The sequence below is a fragment of the Saccostrea echinata genome, unplaced genomic scaffold, assembly GCF_033153115.1.
Source record: "Saccostrea echinata isolate AGI-Se365-2 ecotype Australia unplaced genomic scaffold, CSIRO_AGI_Sech_v1 ptg000053l, whole genome shotgun sequence".
Classification (NCBI taxonomy): Eukaryota; Metazoa; Mollusca; class Bivalvia; order Ostreida; family Ostreidae; genus Saccostrea; species Saccostrea echinata.
In genome coordinates this window covers 613,264-634,562 of record NW_026889802.1, presented here as the reverse complement: position 1 = coordinate 634,562, position 21,299 = coordinate 613,264, and the positions used below count along the sequence as shown (strand labels likewise).

The 21,299-nt window shown below is 33.0% G+C and overlaps 1 protein-coding gene across 1 annotated transcript; it reads left to right on the top strand.

Moving 5' to 3' along the window:
• Positions 1-1,286: 1,286 nt before the first annotated feature.
• LOC133204374 (BTB/POZ domain-containing protein KCTD5-like) lies at positions 1,287-20,347 on the top strand. The gene is made up of 6 exons (XM_061340091.1): positions 1,287-1,629; positions 6,061-6,169; positions 14,019-14,110; positions 15,862-15,957; positions 17,600-17,725; positions 17,914-20,347. Exons 1-6 carry the CDS (start codon positions 1,441-1,443, stop codon positions 17,941-17,943), a joined length of 642 nt encoding a protein of 213 aa, XP_061196075.1. The 5' UTR covers positions 1,287-1,440; the 3' UTR covers positions 17,944-20,347.
• The last annotated feature ends 952 nt before the right edge of the window (positions 20,348-21,299 follow it).

The window sequence follows — 21,299 nt, the reverse complement described above, 5'->3', positions numbered from 1 at the left end:
TTGCATTATTTAATAATGCAAGTATGTTCATGTAATACTGAAACTAATGGCCTGGATTTTACCAATTTTTTTTTCTTTTTTTTTTTTTTTGGCTAAACCCTCTGTCGTTTGAATTCAAACGTAAATGGGGAGGGATTTCTTAAAACCTAAGACCAAACTTAAAACTGATTTGGTGAAAGTGTAACACTACTGTTTTTCCATCATTTTTAACAAAAATTTGAAAATATTTTTGTCTTTAAAAAAAAAAAACATCATTTATAATCATTTCTGTCCAAAAAAAAAAAAACAAAAAAAAAAAACAACAAAAAAAAAAACAAACAAACAAAAACAAAAAACAAACAAACACAAAAAAACCCCCTGAATTTCTGATTCCAGAGTATGATTTTTAGATATCAAGAAATTCGACTTTTTTTCAATATATATAATAAGATTTTCTTACATAATTTTTTACTGATATCTATAGTATCAACAAATCAATTTACTGATGACATGAAATATGAAACGTCGCATAAGTATTTTAAGGTAATTTCTAGGTAGAAAAAAATCCTTCAGAAATCATCCGGTATCTATCAAAAAAACTCAATTTTCCGATCTCACAAAAAAATTCTATCAAAAACATAATCAGGATTTTTAAGATATGAAATATTCTGTTTTCTGATATCAGTTTTTTTTTATATATCAAAAACTTGAATTTCTGACTGAAAAAATTCTGATATCAGAAATCAAGTACAGCTATTTACTCGGATTGAATATATGAGAGAAACATTGAATATCAGTCATTCAATTTGTTGATATCAGAAATAATTGTTAATTTCTAATATAAAAAAATTAGTTTTTGATATCAATGATTTTCTGATATCAAAAATTCGAATTCTTAGCCGGTATCAAATATCATGTGTTGATATCAAACATTATTTTTCAACGTCAAACTTTTTTTTTTGTTATCAAGAATTCAAATTCATGATATCAAGAATTCTTTTCTTTCTCCTTTCTTTTGATTTCAGAAAATACCTCAAAAATACTAAAGCGGTGCCTCATTATGACAAAAGAAAATTCTTCTTATTTTTTTTTTACCCCAGAAATTATCTCCAAATTCTCGCATTTCACACAAAAAAATTCAGCATGTTATCATTGTGAAACTATTGATTTCACTATTTTAAACACAATACACTTGAGGATGCAATGTTGTGCTGTACAAGAGGGCTTAACCAAGCCAAAGAAGTTTACCCCGAAATAGTAATCGTAAGACTTAATAAAAATTTCAAAAAGATTGAAAGCATTTTACTAACGTTGATTTCAACGGGATTACAACGAGAAGAAAGACGAGAAACGATTAATGATGTTGCAGATGAAATCTTAAAGGACTTGCTGTTTATTTACCTGCTGTGCAATTCTGCAGGGATTGCCTCAGGATTTTTTGTAATCTCTTATTTCTAAATTATGTCATCAGAAAAGTCCAAGATGGATTCCGATGTGGAATCAAAAGTTGCCCAAAACAGACACAGTCAGTGGGTGAAGCTGAATGTTGGTGGGACTGTGTTTTTGACGACTAGAACCACCCTATGTAGAGACCCCAAATCCTTCCTGTATAGACTTATACAAGACGAACCAGACCTTAACTCAGACAAGGTATTTAAGTAGTTAATCTGTTTTATGTCATAACTATTATAGATTTGTGTATCCTGTTTTTGTTTACAACAGGCCTAATAAAAACAATCCACACGTGTAATGAATGTATCTAATCCACATAAAAATGATTAATTGTACTCATTATACCTAAAAATGTTTGTTAATACTGCTACTTTTTGCCTCTCAATAAACTTTTGATGGGACATCGGTTTATTTTCATAATCGATCATTGGTTGGAATCGGTTACTGCTTCTGATGCGATTTTACTGATCTTAGATTTGTATATAAAAAGCAGATTAATATGTTGATGGTGCGACCGTTAGGGCGAGCGCAGATACCTATACAGTTTTTTATTTACATCGTCTCTTCAAACCGCACATGACATTTGGTACGTCTAGATGTCTGATGTCACATGACGTGGTATGTAAGTTGCATAAGCAAATCTTAGCCTGAACAGCGTTAGTTTTAACGAAGAATGTTTAGTCTACTGTTTTTATTTTTTGTTGAACTTTAGTTGCTACCACAAGAATGTAGTTTGCAGTGAGGAATATGTGAAGTATGAAAGCCCTAGCACCAACGGTTCAAAAGTTATGGCCAAGGTTAAAGTTTTTCAAAAGTAGGTCAAACTCCAAGGTCAAGGTTAAAGGGTCAAAGTTGTTGGTATCCAAAGGAAGGACTTGTCACAAGGATTACACATGTGAAGTATGAAAGCCTTAGCACCAATTGTTCAAAAGTTATGGCCAAGGTTAAAGTTGGATAAAATTTTGCAAAACTGGGTCAAACTCCAAGGTCAAGGTCAAATATGGTGGTACCCAAAGAAAGGTCTTGTCACAAGGAATACACATGTGAAATATGAAAGCCATAGCTCCAACCAATCAAAAGTTATGGGCAATGTTAAAGTTTTTGCGGACAAACAGACAGACAGACGGATGGGCATGGCAAAAACTATATACCCCCGAATCTTCGATACGGGGGCATAAAAATGTTGATGTCATGTTCAACTTGAATGTTTTAAACTATAACAAAAATAAAGCATTCATTTTATAATTATGCATACATAATTGTTTACTGTACAGTTAAACAATTTGTTGTTTAATGTTGGTCAGTTGGGAAAAAAGTGTTAAAAGAACAAGTCTGTCTGTTTATTTACTGCTTCTTCATAGATAAAGAGTAAAACAAACTTATATCAGTGTTTGAAACTCAATATTAGCAATACCGGGTATTAGCTAGACATGCAGGGCTGACTGCTAGTGAAAGTTGTCAGCCCTGCCAAAACATTACTAGCTCGAGAAAATAAAAGTCTTTTATAACTTTGTTTTTAGCGATAATGTGAATTGGGCACGATCACCATAACTTCCATTCTGAATCTATAGGCTGTCGAATTCTACCCCTTTGCTTGTTGCACTTAGTTACCAGTACTATTAGTTGATTTAAGAGATATTTATCAAATATATGAATTTTAAATATGGCAAATTTTAACACGTCCAGCCGGGTATACGTGCAAATCTGTACGTCCGCATCAAAATTTGTGCGTCTAGGGCGGTAAAGCGCACGGTTATTTCAAACACAGCTTATATGTTAGAAAAATACATACTTGTATGTGTACTGGTATACAGAACCGTGCATTTAAATTTTAAATCATAAACAGACCTCTTAATTCATTACATATTTAAGTTTTCATGTCAATTTTTTTAGGATAGAAGTCTCACAACAAAGTTTAAATGTCAAACTTGATATTGTGAATAGGGTTTAATGGACTGGTTTACATGAAATATTTCGCCTGTTTAAAAGAATGAGAGTCTGTAGGATTGACCCATGGTGGCTTATTTGGCATATCTCACATTTCCTCTCATATACTGGTATATGCAGGGGTATGATGTATTTAAAGTTATAATCAAACATTAATTCAAAAAGTCAAATAGATTAATGTAAATAATTTTTTTTTAGCTAGACATTAATTTTTTGCATAATTAAGGGAGACTATCTTCTCATGAAAATTTTTCGGATATATTTGTGTTATTAAAGATTATAAAAATAACTGAAATTAGTTTTTTTTTTGGTGGCTTATTAAAACCAAATAATTACATGTATCTCTCAAAAGTAAGGTTATTTTGTACAGTAATAGAAGGGTAAAATGGGCCAGAGACCAGATTGGGAATCAAACCTTTGATTTCTGAACTCTAAATAGTATTCTACCATTGAGTTAATATGTTTATGTATGTATTAGATGTGTTTGGGGTTGGATCAGACTGCCCTTTCATTATAAATGCATCTTAAATAATTTTGTTATGAATAATCATGTTGAGGAGTTTTGATTGACAATTCATCCTTTGAATAAAACACAAAATATATGATACTTTATATTAGGACTCTTTGTAGTGTGAGAGCCCTGTGTAAAGCAAATATCCACCTTAAGGTTTTTCAGTATCTTATGAAATTTATTGTAAAATTCCATGCTCAATTGGAGAGATTTTTTTTTTTTCATTTCTACAGTAAACTTGTCTAATCCGTACACCACTGGTTCCAAAAAAATTGGCTGGATTAGACAACATACCGGATTAGACTACATTTTAAACAATTGAAATTACTGATAGGGACTTAAAATTTACATCGTATTAGACAAGATTTCGAAATACATAACATCCAGATTAGACAAGTTTCATTGTATATGTTTTATTTACAGTTGTGAAGTCTTCTGTAAAATTGTAGGGAAACAATCATTAGCAAATTTTGATTATTTTGTGAGGAGAAGTAAACCCAAAAAGTGATCTATATATGTATAGCAAAGATTCAAGCTCAGCTGAGAACTGACAGCTTGCATTCTTAGTTATAAGCTCTACTGGTCAGAGACCAGAAGAGCTTATGCAATAGTAAGGTGTCCGTCGTCCATCCGTCTGTCTGTCTGTCTGTCCGTCTGTCTGTAAACAATTTTTCAAAACGCTACTCCTCCTACAGTTTTAGTCTGATTTCAATATAACTTGGCACACAAGTAGACTACACTAAGATACATAATTTAGTGCATCGGTTTTTGATTTCGATGAACGGTGTTGCCATGGTTACTAAAAATAGAAATTTCTGTGAAATTCCTTTAAAACGCTACTCCTCCTACAGTTTTGGTCCGATTTCAATATAACTTGGCACACAAGTAGACTACACTAAGATACATAATTTAGTGCATAGGTTTTTGATTTCGATGAACCATGTTGCCATGGTTACTAAAAATAGAAATTTCTGTGAAATTCCTTTAAAATGCTACTTCTCCTACAGTTTTAGTCTGATTTCAATATAACTTGGCACACAAGTAGACTACACTAAGATACATAATCTAGTGCATCGGTTTTAGATTTCAATGAACGGTGTTGCCATGGTTCCTAAAAATAGAAATTTCTGCGAAATTCATTTAAAACGCTACTCTTCCTTCAGTTTTGGTCTGATATTAAAATAACTTGGCAAACAAGTAGACTACACTAAGATACATAATTTAGTGCATCAGTTTTTGATTTCAATGAACTGTGTTGCCATGGTTACTAAAAATAGAAATTTTTGTGAACTTTCTTTAAAAGGCTACTCCTCCTTCAGTTTTAGTCTGATTTCAATATAACTTGGCACACAAGTAGACTACATTAAGATACATTATTCTATTTATTGCTGCGTGTTGCAAAGTTTCAAATCCAAGTGCTACTTTTACTTTGTTTTATGTACAGACCAGTTTTATGTACAGACCAGTTTTTGATTTCAATGAAATGATTTCTACAGTCTCATCAGAGACTTCTGGTTGTTGGTACACTCTAATGTTAGATTTCATAATATCATTTATTACATTTTCAAGAGTGAAATAATATAATTTATTAATGAAAAAAGATATTAGATTCATAAACTTGTTATTTTCAGTGTGAAAATAGCAAAAGTGTTATTTTTACAGAGAAAATAATAAATTTTTGGCAGAAATGTCCTTCCATTCATGAAGAGTGTTAGAGAAAATACTCCCTAAACATAGTGAGAGTAAATAAACTATTCCGACACTGACATAAGTAAAACTACCAAAGTTTCTCCAAATTATTAAAATCCATGTTTACAGTTTTCAGTCTATCAATCGCTTAGCTGTGATCTCACAACAGCTCAGCTATGATGTCATAGCCTATGACACTGTGTTACAAAAAGACAGCTAATAGGTGTTAGGGCCAAAAGGGAAAGCCAAAGAAAATGTCATATTAAACAGAAAATTTAATGTCTTATAGTTGGATATGAAATTTACTCCTTAGACAGGATTTTTTTTAAAATTTTCACTCATGGTCTGCACAAGTGAAAATCTTTAAAAAAAAAAAAAAAAAAAAAGACGAATTCTGTCCCATTGTGAACTTAAGTCCATATCCAACTTCAAAACATTGAATATCCTCAGTATATCCTCTGATTCCTCTCTGTTGTTTACAGGATGAGAATGGTGCTTATCTGATTGACCGGGACCCTACTTACTTTGGGCCTGTCCTGAATTACCTCCGACACGGAAAACTAGTGCTGAACAAAGACCTGGCAGATGAAGGTAAACACCATATTTTCTGGATTTAATTTGAAGTCTTTTTGACATACAGTAAAAAACACTGATGGAAAAGTGCCAGGGATGATCAACTTTGATTTGTTATAAACAATGTTTGTTTTAAACTGTGCGGAATGAAAATCACTTTGCTGTAAGTGTGAATTCATTTTATTTAGGGCATATGCTGTAACCTTGTTTTACTGTAATTTGTTTTCAACTATTCTGTCCTGATGAATTGAAATCTTATTAAGCAAAGGCAAAAAAAAAAATTAAATTTAGCCAAGAAAACATATATATAAAAAGAATCTCCCATGTTTTTAGCTCATGTGAACCAAAGATTCAAGTGACTTTTTCTGATCCTTTGTCTTTCGTCATCTCTCAGTCTGTTCGTCTGTTAACTTTTTACATTTTCAACTTCTTTTCATGAACCACTGACCCAATTTCAACCAAACTTACTTCAAAGCATTCTTGGGAAAAAAGAATGTAAATTTATTCAAATGAAGTGCCAGACCCTTTTGAAATGGGAGATAATTACAACATAGTGAAAATATATGGTGGGTGTCTTTAAAAAATCTCCTCAAGAATAACTGAGCCGGAAAAGTTGAAACTTATGTGAATTTAGTTCCTTAACATAATGTAGATTCAAATTTGTTCAAATAATGACCCAAATGGATAGGTGGGGCCACAATAGATAGTTTTCCTATGATGTTTTTTGCCTCCGAGTTATTCCCCTTGGCTGCCATATTGTAGGTCAAAGTGGTGGATTTTCCTCTTTGAGCAACCAATTTTTACAATATTGAAATTATGAATTAAAGGATGCTTCAAAGGGGTCTGGACACAGTTGCATTGCCGTTTTGTTTACTATTTCAAATTTTTATTTTTATTCAAAAATAATTTCAGTTTAATAAATTGAACTTGCATGAAAATTGGTAAAGACATTATTGATTACATCAGATCAAACATCTGTTTTTGTAAACATGGGTATGAGCTCTGTTATTGTTAATGTTAACCCTTTTTAACATTTTACCGGATGTGTTCAATTTGTTTAGTCTGCACACATCACTGAGCACGGACTTACAATACAAGTGAGTTGGATTTGCTTTCTCACATTTCTAATCTGAATTTTCTGGATTATAGTTTTGATATTGTTTATAAATTCACAATGAATTCTCCACTTTTCTTAAATTAAAAGGATAAAGTTTACTTAGTGAGAGTACATGGATGCATGTCAATCAAGCGTATCCCGAAATTCATAGTTTAAGTAATTTCCAGATGGAAGAAGTTCCTAAACACGCTTTTATAATATTTTTACATATTTTTATTTTTTTTTCTCTACATTGGTCTAAAAATAGATCGGGAAATTCCAAATTGAAACAAATAGATTTGGAAAGCTATTTCACTTGCTACCAACTTCCACTCAGGTGAACTTAAAAGAGAATATATAAATTGGGGAGGGGGTGGTTGGGAGGGGGTGTAGCCCCCCCAACACTTTTTTTCCTGAACGTAAATTTTTACTTTTAATTTAGGCTAAAAAATCTTCAGTATTAGGCTGGTCCCTGACTAATGGACCCCAAAACAAAATTTGAAGTTAAGAGAATTCTCTTTTCATGGGGCTAATCAAAGATTTTTTTTCAGCAGTCAGATTTTCCTGATAATTTCCCCTTTCAAAATCGATCCTATAAAAGAGCCTGACATTTCTTTTCTTCATAGCAACTAAACTAGATGCAGATTTTAAAAAAGATTCAAAATAATTACGACTGGTAATGTTTATTTGACCATGTTTCTCTCATGGCTAGGACTTCAGCAAATGTAAACAAGATGGCATGAATTCTTTAATTAGTTTGTATCATTTAATCATTGAATCATATTATAAAACAATTATTGCTGTTTTTTCAGTCAATACGATGATTTAGCCACCTTCAAAGTACAATATTCACCTCGCCCTTCGGGCTCGGTGAATATTGTACTCCTCAGATTGCTTAATCGTCGTATTGACCTCAAAAACAGCAATAATTGTATATTATTTTGACATTACAAACGTTGAACACCTTGCACGTGCAACGTTGAAAATCAAAATTTACACTCACATCAAAGAGTGTAACGATAGTAGCTATTAGCTCTTCCATTAATTGTGACTTACCCTAAGGATAACACAAACTGAATAATACATGATAGCATGTTACTCAGTTTGTTTTCACACACCATGGCAGTTATGAGACAGCATTTTTCAAATAATAATATTAAAATTCAATGCTTAAATATCTGTCAGTTGTTCTTGTAGTGCTGCATTTGATCTTTATTTTCTGAGTGAGTGAATATATAAAAGTTAACAGAGTATTTCCATTCTCTGGCACCTATAGTTTTTTTTTTTTTTTTTTTTTTTTTTAAAACACAGATTTTGTATTCAGAAATGCATATTACTAAATGTGCCTTGAATGCTGCATATTAAAGCTTTTAGAGTAAGTGAATTCCCAAGTGGATACAAGTTTGACAATGATCAACTTCATGATATCACTAAGGATGAATGTGCTATGCTGAGGATGTATTAAGTGGACTAAGTAAATTCGGTAGTTTATTTAAATTTTCATTGTCCAAACTTGCACAGAATTGGACCATTTAAATTCTGGAGTTACTTTTAAAGTTTCATTGTCCAAACTTCCACAGATGTTGTGTCTAGGGATGCATATTATTGATGTGCTTAAGGCCATCCTTAAAAAATTGTTTGTTTGGAATTGTCGCCTTGGAGGTTTCAGACCCAGGAGGGAGGGAGGGAATTTTTTTTTTTCAAAATTACAGTTAAATTAAAAATTGATGATAAAAATCTCAATAAGGGATGAGCACATTATTTTCTGCCTTTTTGTAAAGGGTATCTCCCATCAACCAGGAGCCCAGTTTTGCTTAGATCCTACACTTATTAAGTGATTGGGTGGCACAGTGGTAACAGGCCAAGAATTGTTTGAATAAAAAAATCTTATTTTTGGTAAATAAAATTTTTCAAGGAGGGGTCATTTCAATGAGGCAGGAGGCAATTCCAAGCAAGCAATAATTTTATTCTGGCCTAAGTGATCTGTATTTTTTAATAATTGTGAAATCAAATCTCTGGGAGAAGTCCACTCCAAAGTTACTTCACGTTCAACAATAACAAAATTTGCATAGGCATTACATTAGGTGATATATGTAACCAATAATATTTCAGGTACTAGCACATGACCAACAATTTACAAATTAAATAGGAAGCTGAATTTTTTCAGTACTCTGCCTTTAGTAATGAGTACTTATATGCATACATTGGTGTCTCATATAATCAGAATTTGAATCAACATTTACACTTATCCTTGGAAAGTGGATCTTTTCAATATTTTCAATTGACATCACTCAGAGTCAGCAACAGAATGTCAGTACATGTATTTTAACTACATGTATTATACAGGACTGTAGCTCATAGGTTGTTTTTTTTTTCCATTAGAGGAAATGGGGAAGGGAGAATTTACCATTTAAGAAATAAATGTTTGAAAATATGAGTTTTCATTAATGTTTACTAGCTTAATATGTAAAATATGAGTTTTTTTTTTAATTTTTAGTGGCCAAAATAGAAAATTTTACATGGTTTGATCCAGAAATCTGCTTTTCTGGTACAAAAAAACTGAAACTGTTAGTTCAAAATGTGCATGGATAGATAAATCCCATTTTCTGTTGTTAAAAGAATCTGTTTGCAAGACCTGTATCAAAATTCCGTCATGCAAAATTCATGTAAGCAATTTGGCTTTTTCTGCCTTTGGGTGTAAAACCAAAACAATTACACCATTCAATACTCTTGCTAGATTTCCCAAAAGGTATAAGTGGGATGTCAAATGATGATACGTATGCCATATGGTTAAAAGCTTTCTTCAATGTGGTCTTGATTGCCTGGTTGAAACAATACAAATGATGTCTAGAGGGATGTGGACATAAATTGCTTTGGAAGCAATGTCTCATCTACCAAAATTCCACAGTTGTGTTAGATTTACATGCAATCCAGGCTTATGAACCAATCTTTATTGCCAGCCATTTTCAAACTGTGATCAGCGTATACCTTTTTTTTATTATTTTTTTCTTAAGCAATGTTTAGAGTCAGATACACAGTCTGCATTGATTTTGGTTCAGGTAGATACCTGGGAACAACACTATTATGGCAAAATGACGAGTTTATCGACTAGGCTAGCTCTGGGCTTTATCTTTGGCTTTTTTTGCTGGCTGTGAAATTGATCTATGACTTCCTTTGTTTATCGGGTGGACTGCCAGATGATTCCAAGCAGTCTGTCCACCCACTGCAAGGATGTAATATCAACGTTTAATATGATATTAAAGTAAATCACGACTATCAGAAGTATAGCCATTATTGATTTTGTATTGAAGCCTCTAAGTCTGTTTGGTTAATTAGTGATTGCTTAATGTAAATCCATTCACTAAGGCCACATGGCCATCCTGCCTTGTGGGAAGACATATATCATGTACAGTTTGATAAATCTGGTGTACATTAATTAGGGGAATTGATTGCTGATTGAATCCCTGTTGATATAAGTGATGTCTCAATGGAATGATTTCTGAACAATTTGTCACCCATGAGACTATGTATAAACAAAGTTTTCCTCTAAATTAATTTCACTTCAGAATATTGCATCAGACATGGACATTTGATCACCAAAGTGGTAATGTGTTTTTAGGTCCCAAGAGAATCCCTGATTTCATTCAAGTTGTTTTGTGACTTTTCTATTCATCAGCAGCAATCTGGTATATCAGTCCTTCTTTATTTATACTTAAATTTATTACAGCGTAAGGATAAGTAATTGTGAGGAATCAGGAAGCTCATGATAATTCATGCTTAATTGCTTTCACTACTTATAAATACCAGTTATCACACTGCTTCTGTCAGTTATCACACTGCTTCTGTCAGTTATCACACTGCTTCTGTCAGGTATCACACTGCTTCTGTCAGTTATCACACTGCTTCTGTCAGTTATCACACTGCTTCTGTCAGTTATCACACTGCTTGGATCGACTGCTTATGTTATTTATCTAACCGCTAATTTCAGATATTACACTGCTTATTTTAGTTGTTACATGCTTATATGACTAATAACACTGCTTATGTCAGATATTACACTACTTAATCACAATCACACAGCTTATGCCAGTTATCACACTGCTAAAATCAAATATAACACTGCTTATAACAGTTATCATTCAGCTTATATACAAGCTATCACAGTGCTGATGTCAGTTATCAAACTGTTTATGTCAATAATCACAGTGTAAAATCAAATTCTGGCAGTGCTTATGTCAGTCATTACACTGCTTGTGTCAGTTATCACACTGTTAAAGTGAATTATAACAGTGCTTATGTCATTCATCAAACTGCTTGTGTCATTCATCACGTTGCTTGTGTCATTCATCACACTGCTCTTGTCATTCATCACATTGCTTGTGTCATTTATCACACTGCTTGTGTCAGTTATCACACTGCTAATGGCAGTTATCACATTGCTTATGATAGTTATTACACTGGTTATGTCAGTCATCATATGACATATGTCAGTTATCATACTGTTTATGTCAATTATCACACTGTTTATGTCAGTTATCACACAGTTAATGTCTGGTACACTGTTTATTTTTGTAATTGCACTACATATGTACTTATACTTATGTCAATTATTGCACTGTTTATGTTAGTTATTACACTGCTTATGTCAGTTATCACAATGGTTTTTTTTTTAGTTAATACACCGCTCATGTCAGTTATCAACCACTTCTTATTTATTTGTTACACTACTTATGCTAATTATGACACACTACTTATGCTAATTATGACACACTGTTTATGTCAGTTATCACACTGCATATGTCTCCATTAATGTTAATTATTACATTGCTTATATCAGTAACTGATACACTTTATTTTAGTTATCACACTGCATATAACAGTTATCACACTGCTTATATTAGTAAACGAACTGCAAATATCAGTTATTACACTGTGTATGTCAGTTATTACACTGTTTATTTCAGTGATATCACTGCTTATGACAGTTATGACACTGCTTATATCAATTATCAAACTGCTTTTGTCACTTATTACACTGCTTATCTTAGTTATTAAACTGCTTATGTCAATTATTTCACTGCTTATGTCAGTTATTGCACTAGTTATATTAGTTGTCATACTATTTATGTCAGTAACCACACTGCTAATGACGGTTATCACAATGCTAATATCACTTATCATACTGTTTCTGCCAGTTATATCTGTGCTTATGTCAATTATTACACTGCTATGATCATTTATTTAAGGAATAAATGTCTAATTTTTTTGATTCATGATGTGATCAATCGAGTGGCTTGCGTGATAATTTGCATAAACGCCAAAGGCGTTTATGCATAAAATTATCACGCAAGCCAATCGATTGATCATCGTCATGAATCCAAAAAATCTGACAGTTATTCCTTATATTTACATTCTCCTGATTCTGCAAATTCCCGTGCTAATAGCCCCGCTTCTGTCTCTATTTGTCCCGCCCCGCACGTGATTTTTTTTTAGCCGCGCCTATCGATGAACCAGTAGATTTATGTAGAAATAAAGTATTTTTACAATTTGTAATTTTATCTCGGGACAAAGACATTGGAAATGTAAATATAACATTGTTTATGTCAGTTATCACACTGATTATGTCAGTTATCACCCTGGTTTTGGCAGTTATTGCACTGCTTATGTTAATTTTCACACACTGCTAATGTCAGTTGTCACATTGCATAGTTCAATTATCACAGTGCTTAAGTCAGTTATCACATGCATATGTCAGTTATCATCACAGTATTTATGTCAGTTATCACAGTGCTTATGTCATCACATTTCCCCAGGTTTGATATTTTCTGATGGATTCCAGATATTAGACACTTATTCTTGTTAGTAAAGATCAAGCTTTTCAGTTTTAGAGAAGACCATCCTTTGTTATCTAGTAGTGATCATAGATGAGATATTAATATTTTTCATATCCTTGGTTATATCATATCATATTTATCATATCACAAAAACCATTGTGACATCACAACCATGGATTGTTTTCATAACTGTGGTTCTGATGTCACAATGGTTTTTGTGTGAATTTGATTAAGACAATTATTTTGGATTTACATATATAAAACAGTGTAAAACATGATAACTATTGTGTAAAACATGTGACAAAAAGAATTTCTCCCATGGTTTGTGGTTGGATATGATTTTTTATTCAACCAGTATTGTGTTTTTATTCCCAAGCCTTGGTGAGGAGATGAAAACAGACAATGAGTTGGATCCTATATTTATGGATTTATTTGGATATATCTTTATATACACTGTTTTTTGAAGCCAGAATAAGTCCTTCGCGAACCTTGATCTATCTTGGACAAGCTCACTGATAACCTGGTTTGGAGTCTCGGAGGAATCAATGAAAAATGATAGATTTATAAGCTCTTGTTTCATCATTAACACGATGAGCAGTGGCCTGGATTAGACTTTACAATGGACTCAATATCAGATTCCTTTCTGGTGATTTATACTTGATTTTGATTTTGGCATATTACACTATATACAATCATCTACCTGTGTAATTACATGCCATGGGATTGAGAGAAGAAATCTCTCTGCTTCTTGAATTAAAGGCATTGATATATGTAGTATTGCTTATGTGTCAGAGTTTGTTTAGATAATCATGTTACAAACGACTCCACCAGAATCACATAAAGAACAGCTGATGACTTCTAGCTGATTTTCCTTAGCTGAGGCAGCCATGTGTCTCACCAGGCTTTGTATTACACTTTAATTGTCTTCTTATTTCAGGTGTGTTAGAGGAGGCAGAATTCTACAATATAACAGACTTAATAAAGCTCGTTAAAGAAAAAATCAAAGAGAGGGATGCTAAACAGAATCAGGTGACCAATTTTTCCTGTTGTTGTTGGCATCCAAGAATAAAATTTAAGGAAGGATGGGCTTATGGTTTATATATGTATACTGAGTTCATCCATTAAAAAAAATCTTCAGGAACGATTTTTAAATGGATGACTCTGATGTCCTTGAATATTTTTAATTTTTAGCTCACCTGAGTCGAAGGCTCAAGTGAGCTTTTCTGATTGAAATTTGTCTGTTATCTGTTGTAGTCGTCATTGTTGTTGTTGCAAACTTTTCACATTTTCATCTTCTCAAGAACCACTGGGCCAATTTCAACCAAACTTGCCACAAAATACCCTTGGATAAAGGGGATTCATGTTTGTTCAAATGAAGGGCCACACCTTATTCCAAGGGGAGATAATTACGAATTTGTGAAAAATTTATGGCATCATTTAAAAATCTTCTTCTCAAGAACCACTGTACTAGAAAATATGAAACTTATGTGGAAGCATCCTCAGGTAGTGTAGATTCAAGGTTGTTTAAATTATATGACCCCTGGAAGTAGGGTGGGGTCACAATGGGCGATCAAAGTTTTACTCAGGAATACAAAGGAAAAATCTTTAAAAATCTTCTTCTCAAGAACAGCAAAGCCATGATTAGTCATATTTATATGGAAGCATCCTCAGGTAGTGTGGAATAAACTTTGTTCAAATCATGACCCCCAGGGGTAGGGTGGGGCCACAATGGACAATCAAAGTTTTATATAGGAAACATAGAAAAAAAATCTTCTTCTCAAGAACAGCAAAGCTAAGATTAGTCATATCTATATGGAAGCATCCTCAGGTGGTGTGGAATATAGTTTGTTCAAATCATGACCCCCAGGGGGTAGGATGGGGCCACAATGGGTGATCAAAGTCTTACACACAGGAATATATAGGAAAAAATCTTCTGCTCAAGAACAGCAAAGCCTAGCTGCAATAATGTAGCCCTCTCCGATTTTTTTTTTTTTTGGGGGGGGGGGAGGGGGGGGATATCAGATTAAAAAAAAAAAATCGGAGAGGGCTACATTATTGCAGCTAAGCAAAGCCATGATTAGTCATAATAATATAAGAGCATCCTCAGGTAATGTAGATTCAAATTTGTTCCAGAGTATAAAGGGTCCATAACAGGGTATCATAGTTATACAAAGGAATGAGAGAGATATGTCAATAAAAAAATTCTTCTTAAGAACAGCAAAGCCATTATGTGTCATATTAATTCAAAAGTATCTTTAGGAAGTGTAGATTCAAGTCCCCCCCCCCCCTCCCCCCTTCCAAGCCACTTTTATATTTAAACTTTTCAATACTGAACTGACTTCTGCTTTTTCCTAGCAAAAGTGCTCAGGTGAGTGATGTGGCCCCTGGCCCTCTTTTTTTGTATTTGGAAGCCAACAAAAGATAGTTTGATTTCATTTGAACCATAATTTATTTAGTATACTATACATTTAGGGTAGTAGGCAAGGCCCTAAATGAGTGTGCATCATAGAGGACTTTGTCAAGTCAAATGTTATTTATGAATGAACTAAAAAGGAAAAACATTATATATTTTTTTTCATTTTAAGTACCCAATATACTAATAGAAATATATTGCACATGTACTTATATAGATACACTTGCCTTAGAAGAAGCTTTGATTTAGAAGTCAAAGTGTAACTCTGTTAAGATGTTGCAAAATTTTATATTTCAAATTACCTCACAAGACTTATTTATTTTATTTAGAATCTTGTGTCCTCATTTTATTCTTTGATTAATTTCAGTCCAGCACCAAAAGTGTGTACCGAGTTCTACAATGTTCAGAAGAGGAACTCACTCAGATAGTCTCAGCTATGTCAGATGGCTGGAAGTTTGAACAGGTAAGTAGGAGTTCATAAGAGTCTGATCTATGTTGATGGCTAGAAGTTGAACAGATAAGCTAGGGTTCATAATAGGAAGTTTATCAGGTAAACTGGGGATCATAGCAGGGAGAAACATTAACTTTCAGATTCACTTGCCCTTCAGGCAAGTGAAGTCAAACTTTGACTTGTCTGAATGCAAAACTTGGTTGCCTAAAATTAGGAATGAAAAATTTATAACTTAATTTATTACTGTAAACTGGTAAATATTATGATAAGAAAAAATGTGACCAGATACACTACTGTGAATTTGGCAAGTTGAACTACCTGAAAAAAAATTTGATGCTACGTTTGTACATAAATGTATGCCACTGTCTTGTAAACTTGCATTGCAATGCGTTTCCTTTAAATAATAAAATTCAAATTTTTAAAAATTGTTTTTGGTAGGATCTTTTTCTGAATTTTGATTTTCTGTTACTGTTAACTGTTAAGCAACGCTAACAAAGATAGGAGGGAATATGGTCAAACAGTTATGTTGATAGCTGGAGGTTTGAACTGGTAAAATGGGGTTCATAAGAGGGAATATGGGGTTCATAAGAGGGAATTATCTTCTAAGGGTCAAACCTCAAGGGAAAGAAATTTAAACATTTTTAGGAAATTTATTACATCTTCAAAATTTCTCTGATTATTCCTTGATGCAGACAGATGGTGCCACAACCAATATTGTGAAATTCTTTTTCATTTCATGCCCTTAAAGATGGGACTAGGTTGATTTTATAGCAAAAATGCATTAGAAGTATATATTTAAAATCTTTACTCCTAAATACAAAATGTACACATAATGTAAATTTTAAATTGTGACAATAAATAATAAATTCTGTATCAAGTTTATAACTTTCATGTCACTTGCGTTCAGAGTTTGAGTTTCAGATGGGGTAGGTTGATCATATGTAGAAAACTCATGATACTCAGTGACCATCAGGGCTTTTGGGCCTTATGAGTTGTTAACAGAAACATTGAAGAAGTAAGCTTAGGATTATTCAGTGGCGGATTTAAGGGTGGGTGCACCCAGCGCCCCCCCCCCCCCCCCCAAAAAAAATTGTCAAAGTTACCGTAATTCATAGTTTTGTAGAGAAAATGTGAAAATGTCTAATTGGTAGACCTCATTTTTACCCTACAAAATCCCCCCCCCCCCCCACCACCACCAGGGCTTTGCCCTGGACCCAGACCCCCGGCCTACTTTTTGCTCCCCTTCTAACTTCAATTCCTGGATCTGCGCCTGTTATTAGATAGGATCTGATCATTCTCTTTTTCTAATGACATGAACTTTGAACAGATAGGCTTCAGACTTGTAAAAAGCTTTCTTTTTTGTAAAAATGTAAAAAGCTTTCTAATCTACTGTTATGTTCTTGACTGTTCAACGGAATCAAGTTTCTGTTACATGAGAAAATAAAATTGACATTGTTAACTAAAAAAATTATTACTACTACCTTTTAGGTTAATTGAATCAAAAGTAACCATGTATTTCTGTTTTTTTTTTTTTTAAGTGAAATTGTTTGAAAAACTAATGAGTAACTTTGTTACAACAAGAACAATATCTAATCAGATGGAAAACAATATCTAAACACAATTTAATACTGATTCTTTACTATTTTGTTTTCAGTTGGTGAACATTGGATCCCAGTATAATTATGGAAGTGAAGATCATGCTGAATTTCTTTGTGTAGTCTCTAAAGAATGTCCCAATATTCTCAATGGCCAGGAGTCAGAACCCTCAGAGAAAGCCAAGGTTACTAGCTTGTAACTCAAGTATTAAGCCCTAGAGTAATGTTTACTTCTGTAAATTCAATCCAGGAGAGCTGCAGTCTCATCAGAGACATCTGATTATGTTTATAAAAACAGCATATATTCAAAGAACAAATTATAACTGTTTTTTTCTACAAATATTGAGTATTATAGCATCTCGTGTAATTGTAGGTGTTACAACAGAAAGGTTCACGGATGTGAGACCGCCACATGTAGTCGAGTGTAAATCTGTCGACATCTCATCACACGGACCAACGCATCAGACAGGGTCACAGTCATAAGGCACCTGTCCCCAGACCTCTCCCATCTCTCCAGACATCCCCCTCCCCTTTGGTGCAATAATTACCAAAATTTATTCCAGAGTTTCTCCTTAAACCTCAGTTCAGGAGACCTGCCCTATTTTATTGAGTCAGAACTTAGAATTTTATGTGTGAGATTTTTATCTACAGTTACATAAGAGGAACATAACCATCGTACTGTCTGTGGTTTACAATACCAGGCATGTTTTCCAAGTCTTTGTTAAGAGTTGCATAACATAAGGTAGATTTATCTCAAAATTATGTCATATGATTTTTGTTTGAAAAAGTTTAATTAACCTCAAGTTTTGGATCAGATCCTAGTTCATAACAATTGCAACTCAGTCTAGGTGGAAATTTTTTTTGACAGTTTTTTTTCTAAATTCAACATGAGCTGAAGTGTTCTTACATTGTGGCATCTTTTGATTTCATACGTTCATTTTACTTAAGGTATCGCTTTCATTTAGGACATAAATAACAGTCTATGGTATATACATGTATTATTCTCTTATCCCAGGTAGAGCATTAGGAGAGTTTTCTGTGTATGTAATACGTGAATTGTTGTCAGTATATGATATATATAGACAGTAGGTGTTATGCATGGTACAGTATATGCCCATTATTTGTTACCTATAGACACCAGAGGTCCTTTTGTGCTTTTATGACTGGTTCTTGGCATTGTAAGGATTTTGAAGCCTTTTCTTGTATTATATACCTTTGATAAAAATGCCTTTCATTTACTATAGCTCTATTTTACTTATGTAGATATGGTTTAAGAGCATTTTGAACCTTTTTTTAAAAAAATTGCACAAAGAAAGTTTATTTTTTAACTTTGCAAGTTTTACATTGTGACAAATGATATTGTATAGCTTGGATAAAGTTGAGTTTTATGATCCATATTTGTTCTCTTGAAAAACAGTCTGAAATGTAGCCTTAGAATATTCAGAATATGGAGATATTGGTTGAAAATTTCAGTTTCCATGTATTCTGTAATATTAAAAATTTGTCAAAATTTCCCAGGTACTTAAATAAGCACAGGTATGATTATGTATATGCAGAACTGTTCATAATTTGGACCAGATGGCTGCCATGAAAATTATACACTTTAAAACATGTCTCATCTAGAGGTCAGGATTATCTTCCATCTTGTAGGAAGAGCAGTATCTCAGTTTTGCAAATACCAAAGATTTTTGATTTTGACAAGTTTTAATTTCATATATAGGCTTAACTTAGATATATTTGCCAAGCTTTGAAGCAAATTATAGTGAAAAGAAAACCAGCATATGTCTGTTGAGAAATTTCTTGCTTGTTCAAGAAATTTAACAATCAACGAAAATGTTAGCAAGATAAATAGGATGTTCAATCGCTATGAAAGTTTTTGACTTCTGAAGAGGGTCAACAAGGTTTTTTTCATGCAGGTGTAAGAATCTAACCTCCTTTTTATTTAATTTTTTTTACACCAATTCGATTGTGTATCGTTACGTGATGTGGCTATGGTCTCTGCTGTTGTGTGTGCCTTTTTTGACAACATTAAGTCACTGTCATCTCCATAATAAGTCTACTCTCTTGTATTATCAACATTTATATGGCATACAAACCCACCTGATTTAGATCACTGGTCAGACTTTAGAACTGATGTAAAAGATGGAAGCTTAAAGCAGGCTTGAACTGTACTGTGGTTAAATATTCTGTGTCATTATATATTTATAAATTATTTCATATACAGTATTTATAAGTATTATTGAAGGTTGTATATTGATATTTAACACCATAATTACATGTTAGTGTATTGTAAAATTGGGAACTATGCAAATCCCAGACATGATGTAGATTTGAAGCTTTTGATGTTCTGTCAGGATGATGCTGGACATTGTGTTATCCCCGTTTGTATATCATGTCTGTGTTGCCTCCCTTTGACTATGCTACCTTTTAACACCCCCCCCCTCCCCCCAGATAGCTTTACTAGGACATAGAACTATACAAGCTAGGCTTCCTCTTGATATTGAGTGTTCATCTGTACACATGTTGCATAAGTCCAGATTATGAACAAAAATCTAGCTGAAATTCTTGAAATTTGTGAAAGTTCTCAATGTGATGAATTTTTAAAGTATTGTTACCCTGAAATGTGAGACTGATGTACAGATTTGATTGGCAGCACATTTTTACCCCATTGTGACATGTGTATAAATGTCCGTATGCATAGAAATAATTGACTTTGTATTTTATTGTATCTGAGTAGCACATTGTATAATATATGATATCTTTACCTGACCATTTGGAAAACATTCTGATTAAATTATGAATGTATATTTATTCTTGTTTTAATAAGCTTTGTGATAAATGTTTTAATGAGCTTTTTGGTTATTCATAAGATGTTGGATTATGTTTACCGTCATCCTTGGTGATACAGAATTTTAATCTCCTGGTTCACCTTATTTGGTCCTGTGAAATGGAAAAATTAAAACTTTTCAGCTTGGCTGGACATGTTTAATAATGATTGGACTCATGGTAACAACAAATCTTTATAAAAATTGCATAAAATTTCTTGCTAGTTTAATGTACCAAGTATGTGATGTCAACTGCGTCACTTTGTATTTATAAAAAAAATTCATCAATGAACCTTATTGAATACACTTGATTAAATCATTTTTTCTGCAGAGTTGCAGAACATTATGATTTCTAAAAGCCTGATCTCTATTATGCCAAGGCTCAGGGATTTTTTTTTTTATATAAGTATTAACTAAAGCATTAGACTTCTTCTAAAATTGGCCTAAAGTTATTAACTGGTATACCAAAAGGGCCATTATAATTATGCATTACGTGAACTTTGCTAAAGTGTGTTGAAAGCCTTGACATTCACAATACCATAACACAACGCGGGGAGGTCAAAAGGTTGTATAGTTAAATTGAGGGAGCAGTCTTTACTGTTCAAAGTGAGCAGTTTGACCATTGATGTTTCCATGGTAATTAAAATGAATGATTTGTTAAAATTAATAATTTTTTTTTAACAATAGGCCTATGGGCCACATTGCTCACCTGAGAACTGTGGCTATAAAAAAAGCAAAAAATCAGTTCAGTATTGAAAAGCTTAAATGCATAAGTGGTCCCGACCTACCCCTAAAAGGGGAGGGGGGGTATGATTTGAACAAAATTGAATCTACCGGTACACTAACTAAGGATGCTTATACATTTCTTTGACTAACTGTGGCTTTTTTCCTTTTTTTTTTTTAATGCTTTATTTTTTGAAAAAGTTTTCATATA

Coding starts and splice junctions, on each gene's coding strand:
- LOC133204374 (XM_061340091.1), top strand. CDS start 1,441: ATGTCATCAGAAAAGTCCAAGATGGATTCCGATGTGGAATCAAAAGTT. Junction 6,170..14,018: donor CAAAGACCTGGCAGATGAAG/GTAAACACCATA, acceptor TTCTTATTTCAG/GTGTGTTAGAGGAGGCAGAA. Junction 14,111..15,861: donor GGGATGCTAAACAGAATCAG/GTGACCAATTTT, acceptor GATTAATTTCAG/TCCAGCACCAAAAGTGTGTA.